Source organism: Frieseomelitta varia, unplaced genomic scaffold, assembly GCF_011392965.1.
Source record: "Frieseomelitta varia isolate USP_RPSP 00005682 unplaced genomic scaffold, Fvar_1.2 scaffold_163, whole genome shotgun sequence".
NCBI classification, from domain to species: Eukaryota; Metazoa; Arthropoda; class Insecta; order Hymenoptera; family Apidae; genus Frieseomelitta; species Frieseomelitta varia.
In genome coordinates this window covers 304,938-316,487 of record NW_025109339.1, presented here as the reverse complement: position 1 = coordinate 316,487, position 11,550 = coordinate 304,938, and the positions used below count along the sequence as shown (strand labels likewise).

The following is an 11,550-nucleotide window of genomic DNA, read 5'->3' as shown; positions in this document are numbered from 1 at the left end:
AAAAAAAAAAAGAAAAATTATCTTGTTCAGAAACGCTCTGTTTTGTGTATCTTACGTCTCGTGACCTTTTTTTTTTCTCGAGATTCGCGCAAGAAGATAGATAGATCCTCGAGCAGGACAATTTTTCTATGAGACGAGCGCCACCGACGATCTATCTTCATCCCGGCGAATCCTCGAGTATATCGACGATCATCACTAAGTATATCTCGGCCAGTTTCGGTCGCACGTTTTCTATGTAGACACCCGTAGATCGTTAGATCGTTGGACCGTAGGTTCGATAGGTCCCGCGCGCTATTTACTTCTTCAAGTAACAACTATTTAAGGGATCGTTCTGGTTCTCTCATCTGTTGTACGATGTTTTGTACGGTGTTTCGAGAACGCGAGTGGTCGCGCGGCCACGATGTTATTAACGCATTGCGGAACGTCGGATTGTTCTCTCAGCGGCGAGGCTTCCTTTGCTTGCATCGAGGCGAGATATGTATGAGAAATCACGGGGTTAGTTTTGTCAGGCCATCGATGCAAGAAATATTTTGGCTGTCTCTCTTTCTGTCAGTATTAATTTTATCTTTTAGAGTGAATTGTCGATCTTCTTAGAGATTTAACCGCCTCTATCAGTGTTAATATCACTCTCTTAAGTGAACAATCACTCTAAAGAGTGAGAACAATCGCTCTATCGGTGTTAATTTTATTCTAAAATGAACTAATCACTCTGGAGATTGGTTGCCTGCGTGCTAGAAATATTTGGCCGTTTTTGTCGCTTATTTCATTATTAATTTTAATTTTATTAATTATGATTAATTTTATATTATATTATTTATGTTATTTATATTATTAATATTATTATATTATTTGTTATTTTTATTGTTAATATTATTATATTATTTATATTATTATATTATTATATTATTTTTATTATATTATTTTATTATTAATATTATTATATTATTTTTATTATTTATATTATATTATATTATTATTTATTATTTTTATTATATTATTTTATTATTATATTATTATATTACTATTTCAACTATTATTAATAATTTCATTAATTAAATTCACATTGATTTGATCCTTTAAAATGAACTAAATTGCCCCGTGTGATTTAGCCGCCCGTGTGCATACCGCGCACTGCGCATCTATCAGAATCGATCCTGCGTAAACAGCCTTCGATAATGCAAGACAAGACGCGAGATATATTCCCCAGCCTGACGGTCCGCAATATGTTATTAACGATATAACAAAACTTACACAATTCTGTAGACGTCGGCCTACAACGTACGAATTAATACGCCCCCCCTCCCTGGGTACGAGAGCTGTTCAATCGAGTACCCGTTTTTAAAAAAGGAGAAAAGCGTTACAGAGCTTGGATAGTTGTCGATCTTCGTCGTGAGATCGCGTAGATGATACTCGTGTCATTCATATCTGTCAGTCATATCCTAGTCGAGACGTAGCCATATCCTGTACACGGCCGTTCCGTTCGACCCTGTAGTCACGATGGGTTGTAACGAATAACGTCCCTGCTACATACTTCCGCGAAATACATACGAGCTGTACGAGACTGTTCGGCAAGTTTATCGAGCGAGCCCGATTGGCTCGCGAAACGATCTTCGCGCCGGCTGATTTATCCGGCTGCCTCTCTCCGCCGTGTATAAAACATTGTTTCGATTTTATTTTTTTTTCTTTCGTTTTAGTTTCATTATTGGAAATTGGATATCGACGAGAGAGGTGTTCCTGTCTCGCGTTTGTTCAACAAGACAAGCAATTTTCGATTGCCGGTGAAAGTCCGTAACCGAGAAGAATTTATTAAGGATATTGGTATTAATAGCGGTGTTAAAATTAATTAAAATTAATAATTTATATTATATTATATTATATTATTTTTATTATTAATATCATTATATTATTTGTATTATTAAAATTAATAATTTATATTATCATGTTATTTGTTATTTTTATTATCAATATTATTATATTATTTATATTATTAAAATTAATAATTTATATTATCATATTATTTGTTATTTTTATTATTAATAATATTATATTATTTATATTATTAAAATTAATTAAAATTAATAATTTATATTATCATGTTATTTGTTATTTTTATTATCAATATTATTATATTATTTATATTATTAAAATTAATCAAAATTAATAATTTATATTATCATGTTATTTGTTATTTTTATTATTAATATTATTATATTATTTATATTATTAAAATTAATTAAAATTAATATTTTATATTATTATATTTATATTATTATTGCAACATCGAATTTAAATCAATTTCCCCGAATCGAGGCTCGTTGTTCGTTTTTTCAGACTTGCAAACTTATGAAAATATTTATATTTCACTGAAAGTGTGTAGAAGAACACTAAATTTAATCACGATTTCCTACGAGATTAAATCAAATCAAATTACGATTAAAAAATTATTTGCTTAACCTCAGGGAAGTTTCGAAGTTATTTTTTCACTAAGTGGAGGGAAAGCTTGACACGTAGAAGTTACTCCACGCGAATTTTACACGCATTGTTAAAATGTGCGCGATCAACATCGAACTGAAATTCACCAGGCAAAGATGGAAAGCTCGAGTCGATCTGGCCGAACGTCTCGTACATTTTACATCATATCACCAGTGAATAAACTATCAGCGTGAGAATACCCGAGTTTTAAGACAAGCCGATTAGAATAGTAAACGATTTAACGTAAGAATAAACTAGCGAATGTCGAGACGACAGAAGCATAGAGTCGGTGTAAGTTCTCGTGAGGATAACTAATATTCCTAATCAGCAGATGTGCGTCGAAGCAAGATGAAAGAGGAAGTACGATGCTTCTGTTAAACACGGAGCGACGACAAGAAAAACAAAAGGATATGCAACAAAAATCAGTAGCCGGCTGAATTCAATCTTAAATAGCCTCCTGATCTATGTATGTACATGTACTCCTTTTAATAACAAAGACAAAGTGAAATTTTGTGTCAACAAGCACAATATAATTGATTTAATACATCAACAAGCACAATATAATTGATTTAATACATACATATATTATATATTCATATATATATATATATATATACACATATATATTATATATACATGTACACGTACCTACATGCATTACACAAGGAACCAAATATCAAGAGATAATATTGTACGTATAACTACGCAATATTATAATATATACATATAACATTACAAATTATAGATAGGAGTAGGATACCCAAGCGTTTTCAATCGTTGTGCACCTTTTGTAGATACGAATTCGCCTCTTCGTTTTACCTTCTAGCGTACGTTTTTCCCTGTGTAATGGCTACAATCGCAAGAGACACGGGATTACTTGGACGAAAAGAAATAACTCCGGATTGTCAGTTATATAAACTGCTAATATAAATATAATATACTGCTAATATGATTTCTGGTAACGTTGCGCTAATATAAACGTAACATTGGGAGATAGATGGATCACCTCTTCGCTCATTTATAGAATCGAATGGTATTGTATCATTTTCATTGCGATTACGTTGTTTTTAATTGTATTTAACGAAGATTGAAATTGACTGTAGTAAATTGTACTTCTCATAGCATAGTTATAATTGCAATACGTTGAAGGAAATTATATGTTTTTTTTCTTTTTTCAAACTTCGATCAATTTCGTAAACTTTACTAAATTTCACTTGATAAATTCTAAGCAATAATGGTGGCAATCACGTGTGTAATATCGTCGTCGTCAAAAAAAAAAAAAAAAATATGACCCATCTATCTTCGAACGCATTACCTACAGATACATTTGATTATAAAGAGGATCTATCTCTACAGCGTACAAATAGTTAACGATCTTACGGTAGCACCGATCACGATGCAGAATCAGATATATACGAGGAGAAGCGAAGGGTTGTAATTATACTTTTACGATGACTAGTTAATTGTTCATAGTTAGTCGCATAGTTAGGTAGAGATCCAATGTGATATATATACATTCAAAAAAAAAGGTAACTTTGTCTAAAAGTTTTACAATACACGTAGAAAGAAGATATATATATCGCAAGATTCGCCGTAAACTTCTACGAACAAGGTTCGTTCAATTAGGTGTAAAACCACCATAGAAAATCGAGCTGAGTTTCGAAAACTTACAATTAGACATCGTCGATGACGTTCGCTTCTCGCGACGATTTCAATTTAGATTTCAATCAGTTTCGTCACACACAGGATGATCAGCATTTTTCGTTGACGAGTCCGCGTAATCGTACGTATCACCGTGACATGGCCTGCAATCGACATTTTTACTTTCAACGATAGTTCGAAATAGGAAACTGAATGATCTCTCGAGTGTTCGGCGACCACTGTGGAATAACGATGGCTTGTAATTTTTTTTTAATTTGCGTCGCTTTACGAAGGAATTGCGGACAATCTGCGCATTGTCTCGAATCAGATTCAAACATGAGGTTGCATAAAAGAGATGTGAAAACGTATAAGTGGGATCATCACGAGATCACGCGGGACCATCATGGCAGTTCGTTTTTTCGTTAATCTTTTTCGTAACGATCTCGTACGTCTTCCAATCATACACACACATACACACACACACGCACACACATACACGAACCGTTGTGTCTGTCTTGTATCCGTGGGATCTCCTGTCTTCTTAAAAACAAAGGTTGTACGCTAAATAAAGGAAGGTCTTACGATACGTCGATTTCCTTTCAATTCTCACTATCACCGCATTGTCCTTGATTGGTGACCGATTTTTCAATCAATTATGACTGTTGAGAAACGAATTATAATCGGTTTTAATATCAGTGTTCATTTGCATTAATTTATTTACATATTTGGTATTCCGTCTTCTTGCTTTTTTACGAATTCTATTAGTTTTCTTTGTACACGGTGAAAAATCACATTTTTGTAAATCTGTAATAGAGTTTGCCGGTCTCTGATGAAAATCATTACTGAAAACAGCCAGTTGTTACAATGTTAATAAATAATATATACATGTGGTCTTAAATTCACGATGCAAGTAAAGTTGGAAATTTTTCGTGACTCAAAATATTTGTTCTTGAAATATAATTTCATTGCTCCGATTTTCGTCATAAAGTTAATAAATAATAAATATATTTTTTAGTTTTCGATGTCGTTAAATTTTTAGAATTTTAATATTGTCTCTGAATTGAGAGATTATGCTAATACGATAAAAAGAGGAAGGAGGAGAAATAAAGTTGAAGGACAAAGTGAAAAAGAGTCATAAATATCTCTGAAATTAATATACAACAAGTATAGTTTGATATTTTTGATATCGTTGAATTTGTAGAATTTTGATATTATCTCTAAATTAAGAATTATGCAAGTACAATAAAAAGTGACAGGAGGAAAAATAAAGTTGAAGAACAGAGTGAGAAAGAGTCATGGATATCTCTGGTGGCGCTGACGTATAGTGATCTGTCATTCTGAACGTAAAGGTTAAGTGGCGAGCAATGAGTCAATTTAATGAAACATTCAATTAATATTATGTGTTGGAGCATTTATTCAATTGCACGTGCTTCAGATTGCTCGTGCCGACATAATTATTGTGAAATATGGAAGAAAATGTATTTCTGTAAGTATTTCCGTAAATGAGTGTGTTCGTCGCAAGGTTAAAGCAATCGTAACACGTGCACAGTATAAATACTGATATACGCATAACAGATTCGTAATTTCATGTTATCTGTTTTGTTCCAGATAAAGAAATGAATCTATCGTCGCACATTGGCAGCTGGTAGATAACAACATTAAAAAGTAAGTCGCAAATTGATATGCTGGTTCCGTTTGTTGTGACCATTATCAACGCATCAAATGCTTCATATGGTTGCAATTCTTCCGGTGATGCGAATCGAAAGGAAGACCATTGTTCGACATAAACTGCAAACTATTTCAAAGTAGTCTGCGGCACGGTGCAAGTCAGAGAAAATGGCTAGCGAAACCACAGAATCACAACCTTTCAAAAACTTGCAGGAATTGTATAGCAATGTGGGTAATCTAAAACCGTGGCCAGAAATTAAAGAGCTGAGAGATACGACAGACTACGTGTACAGTGGTTCTGAAGTAAGTACACAAAAAATGCAGTTGGAGAAATTGGACAGAGAACGACAACCTAGAACATTACTTTGTCACGATATGAAAGGTGGTTACCTAGAAGACAGGTAATATATTTATTCTGCAGTCATTATATTTATTCTGTTGTAAATGTATACTATGCGTAACTTAATTCTTTCCAGATTTATAAATGGATCTAGGTCTTACAATTCTTATCTATTTTATCATTGGAGTGGTATTGATACATTCGTGTACTTTAGTCATCACTTCATAACTATACCACCCTATGGATGGATTAACGCAGCACATAATCATGGTGTTAAGGTTCTTGGTACTGTAATTACTGAAAGAGAAGGTATCTGGGATATCATACTTGAATCTCAGGAGGAAGTAAGAAGGTTTGCAGATGCACTAATACTTGTTGCGAAATTTTATAAGTTTGATGGCTGGTTATTAAATGTTGAAAACGCGATTAAAAGTGAACAAATTAATAACTTAATTTATTTCGTAAAATATCTGACAGAAAATATTCATGAAGCAATTAAAAATTCTGAAATTATATGGTATGACAGTGTAACCAATGAGGGGATATTAAAATGGCAAAATGAGCTTAATAGCAGTAACATGTAAGATTATTATTGCACTTTTATACTTTTATCATTATTTCTGTTTCTGTAGTATTAGTATTATATATTTGATATTACAGAGATTTCTTTTTAAATTGTGATGGTATTTATTTGAACTACAACTGGACAAAATCAAAATTAGAGAACAGTTGTGTACTTGCAAAAAGTCACAATAGAGATATGCATGATATTTTTGTAGGACTGGACGTTTGGGGAAGAGGTTGTCCTGGTGGTGGTGGATTTAATTCGACATACGTAATTATAATGCTTATTTGTGCTATGCAATTATTAATCAATTATCAACCAAATTATTATGATTTACAGGCTTTACAAAAGATACGAGACGAGGGACTTTCTGTTGCGATTTTTAGTCCAAGCTGGACTCATGAATTTTTCGAATCTAAACTATTCCAAGAATTGGAAGACTTATTTTGGGCACAATTATTTCCTTACTTATATATCCACGTACCTATTTACGAAGATGAAATATTCAAAACATCATTTTGCCATGGAAGTGGTAGTTCATATTATCTCTGCGGTCAGGTACATTAAATATTTCACATTATTTTCAAATTAATTGAACATATTTAATAAATTGTATCACAATTGAAATGCAAAATTTTTATAGGCGCAATATACTGCAAATACATTCGAAGCGAAGTCATTTTACAATCTATCCTTGCAAAAACCACAAATTTCAGTACCTATACCACACTTAAAATTTACATATTTCCCTGAACCTCCTGAACCGATAAATGAAAACGATCGAAACGAGTGTGCAAAAAAACCGATACAATATGTTTATGAAACGAAGAAGCATATTATTCGAATATTAAAAAATGTTGCAAGCATTCAAGATAAAATTCCAATACTAGATGTAAATAACTTCGAATTCTGTAACCAGTTTTCTTACGAAGGCGGTGGTTGTTTAAAATTAATCACAAAGGAACTCAATTCGTACCACAGGTGAGAATTCTGCTTTACAGTTAAATTCATAATAATTCATAGAATCTTAATTTTTATACTAACTCGTGTACTTTAAATCTATTTGTAGACTATTTCTCACTCACATTGAATTTCAACAAGACATCGTAGCAATTATTGTGTACAAACAAATAGAATCATTTATACCAAACGAAAAACGTACTGAACCGATACTGGTTCTAGGTAATAATACCGGCTTAAGATCCATCATCCATTATGAATCTAGAAATCTAACTTCAAACTGGAAGAAATGGTAAGTGTACAAAGTGAAAATTTGAATATTTGAAACATGTAAAACATATAAAAAAAAAATAAAATAAAATAAAATATTTTTAAATTGACTAAGACACGAGTAATGAATTGCATGTTGGAAAACAGACTAGTGATATTTAGCGATTTAGTTATTGCTATTTAATGTGAATTAAAATTGCATAATTTACGGGAGTATATAACATTTTTAGAGCCGCTCTTCAAACTTGCACACTTTCGAAATGCGATAAAATAGGGCTCGAGCTTTCGTTACTAAAATAACAAAATAGAATTTTCAACTATGAAGTACAAAATGGAACTTCAACAATTAGCTAACAAACAAAAATTTTCAAATAAAAGTGTAACGCAATTCGCTAATTTTTGAACTGTAACTTAATTCTTACGTTTTACAAACTTTCTTTTCTGCAATGTCGAAAATTCAAGTAAATTAAAGTGCAGAAGAATTGTTGTTAAGAATAAGAATCTCTGAATAATAATAATATAAATGTCATCGAACATTTTTAAACTGTAAAAAAAAAAGATTTCGTACGATCACTATTTACTGCGATCACGCAATAATTTTCTAATTTAGAAAAACATAAAAATACCAATGTAGTCTAGCGTGTGAACTTAAAATCCCCAAAACCGAAGAGAAGTCACGTTCGTATCAATCCCATTTCCTTTTCTGTCTAACGCGAGATCTTTCCTTTTGTCGGTAGTGTTTACCTAACGAACATGAAGACCGTGAACGAAATTGGTGTATCCTTCGTGAGGAGTAATGTCTGCTATCTGGGAGAGATCATTCTCGAACAAAAGCGGCGACACCTGCACGGTAAGTCTGCTCCTTGTAGTTTACACTATCGCTTACATTTCATGTGTTCCCCCCCGAGACATGTACATAGCAGGTGTATTGCGTCACGATAGAAGTATATCACCAGAGGTCTCGACCGTGTAAAGTATCGTTCTCCAACGATCAGGCCAGGCTACAGGCACATTTTCATCTTTGAGAACCACTTTAGTGAAAGGAATACCGGCGTTCCACCACAGAATGCCTATCCGGCATATCTTATCGCTCGATATTTCACGGGTCGAATTCGCGATTATATGATATATGTATATTGTCGCATTGGAGATTATTAGTTTAATCGTGCATAGGCTCATGAAAGTATTCAAACACTTGCAGACATTTTGATAGATGCATACATACGTAGGATATACATTTATTTTATTTGTTAGACATAATCCTCGCCTTCTGGCTTAGAACTTTCTTTTTGTTGTATACATCACACCAAGTTGTACTACTTACTAAATTGACTTAAACTACGTTATACTATTTTTCTATAAATCTATAAATCTAATTAATCAGCCCCTTTCTCTGTATATATCTACACTATATCACTGTCTCTTTGGTTTTTGTTTTGGTTTTGAACCTGCGAGTCTTATTTATCTTACTTAGGATATATATAATGCATGGAACATTTTAAAATTTCATTATCACGATTGTAGTGGTAAAGTTTGATCTGAAATGTAGCATTACTTATTACAAGGTATTTGATGCAGATGTTCGTAAAAACTTTTAAATAATCAATTATATATTAATGAATTTCAATGTTTAGCGTGACTAAGCGACATTTATGTACTTACATTTTACTTATTACATTTAAAATATACTTTTTTACTTAATGTTCGAGATAAAAAACATCTTACAATTGCTACATGGATATTCAGATTGGTGATCATCCAACGCAATATTGTTGAAATCTATTATGATTGTTCGAATACTTTCGTGAGTCACTGCGCCTTCCACATTTTTTTCGCGATTTAAATTTATGCTCGATTCTCGTTTACAATGCCAAGCTTGCTACCGGTTCGGTAAACTCGTTACTCTTAAGATGCAAGGGTACCTGCATTCCTCAGTGGTAATTTGTTTGACGGAAGGACGAAAAATGCCTGCAAGTGTTCTCGTATGGAGAACGAACGGGGCCGCATAAACGAGGTCGCGACACCATAACTTCCATTGCTTTTTTTCCATTCATTAGTCGCATTTATACACGGAGTGCCTATACACTTTGCTCGTCGGTTTCCATTGATGACGTTTGCACAGAGACATACTGATGGATGGATAAACCGATGACTCGTGGAAATACTTTTTCTACGTATATAAAATATTTATCATGTTTCTGTTCTTCTAATTTCGTGTAATAATGCTCGTGTGATATTTTCTATAATTTATTGATTAATTTTATTGCTCCCATCAGTAACATGAAATATGTTACAACGTAAATAAAACATATATTTGCAATTATTGAGAATGCTCTTACACTTTGTGATGATTGAACTTTGAAAGCGTTGAATTATTAGACGTAGGAATTCCTTAATGAATCGTCAGTTATTTGTGCAATTTAATTATCTGTATTTAATTATCAGTTACTTGTGCAATTTAATAGTAAAGGCAGAAAGTTCTCCGCGAGTTGCCCAAATCGTGTTAAGTAACGTTACAAAAATCATGTCAGTATAACGATGTGTTACCGTGCTACGTGGCCGAATAGCCATCGGAATAATCGCCGCAATTGACAAGTTGCGCAGTTTCAAATTCATGCCGCGTCGCATTGCAAATCTTGACAATGCGCAACACCCACTTCGAAACGAACGGTAAGTCGTAAGGAGGACAGTGCCGATTGGCATTATTCGTGAGTATAGGAGTCGATGACACGCGAAATATCCACGATCGTGGGATGCAGCAACCTGTGTGTCGCATTTCAATTTCAAATTTATCAGAAATTAACGCGTCTTCATTGCTGTTACGAAATTCATATGCGTATGCCTTCCATCTTTTGTTAAATTCCTTCGAGCGTCGCTTGTGATCGATTACGTCATTTAGGACAGGAAACGACACTGATAAAGTTAGATTTCGACACTCAGTTTCTCACGATAGATCAAAATTGGAGATCTAACGAAATGAAAGGAGAACGATTAAAACTGTTTGCTAATTTTAAAATGATTTTTGTATCGAACAGTTTTTTTTTCACAATGTTCGTTTAGAATATGTTACTAGAGTAATGGCTGTTGATTCAGATTTTCGTACGTCTTTGCACTCTTTTCTCGCGCAATCTGCTGGTTTCTATATTTGAGACCAGTGTATGGAATTGACCAATAGTAACCTTCGGTTTTAATTATAACAACCATTTTGTTTCTCAATGTGATATTCAGTATTCTTGTAATTATTTAGTTTTATCACATAATATAAAGAAGGAAAATATCATTCATTCATAACACCTATAGGATCTTCCCAGATCTGTGACACTTGTCCATAAGCAGATGTGCTATGATCGTAGAAGATTTGAAGGTGATAAATCAATCACTCAAATAATGTTCTATACATCGCGTGATGCAACAATAAAACTGAAAAAACCACGTGAAATATATAATAATACCGAAAATACTTTACCAATATAATTGCTCAAATATAATTTACTTTTACAAATATTAATTATTTTTGGTATTATATATATAATTGTTCTTTTATATATTTTTTATATAATTCTATTGTATATATAATTGTTCTTAGTATTTATATATATAGTATAATTATAGTATTTATATATAATTATATTGT

General features: G+C 32.8%; 2 protein-coding genes across 2 annotated transcripts in view; both read left to right on the top strand.

Annotated features, from left to right (window-relative positions):
* LOC122537808 overlaps positions 1-1,827 on the top strand; it is a 173,555-nt gene extending 171,728 nt beyond the window's left edge. Inside the window, exon 5 of the transcript XR_006308695.1 lies at positions 1,695-1,827. The gene's annotated coding sequence lies outside the window, so the exon portion shown is untranslated. The remainder of the gene's footprint in view (positions 1-1,694) is intronic.
* A 3,444-nt stretch (positions 1,828-5,271) lies between these two features.
* Positions 5,272-11,550, top strand: part of LOC122538400 (cytosolic endo-beta-N-acetylglucosaminidase) — a 48,330-nt gene continuing 42,051 nt past the window's right edge. Inside the window, exons 1-8 of the mRNA XM_043672438.1 lie at positions 5,272-5,599; positions 5,722-6,182; positions 6,258-6,701; positions 6,782-6,956; positions 7,026-7,244; positions 7,330-7,667; positions 7,756-7,938; positions 8,654-8,766. Coding sequence (XP_043528373.1) covers positions 5,950-6,182; positions 6,258-6,701; positions 6,782-6,956; positions 7,026-7,244; positions 7,330-7,667; positions 7,756-7,938; positions 8,654-8,766 — 1,705 coding nt within the window. The 5' untranslated portion in view covers positions 5,272-5,599; positions 5,722-5,949. The remainder of the gene's footprint in view (positions 5,600-5,721; positions 6,183-6,257; positions 6,702-6,781; positions 6,957-7,025; positions 7,245-7,329; positions 7,668-7,755; positions 7,939-8,653; positions 8,767-11,550) is intronic.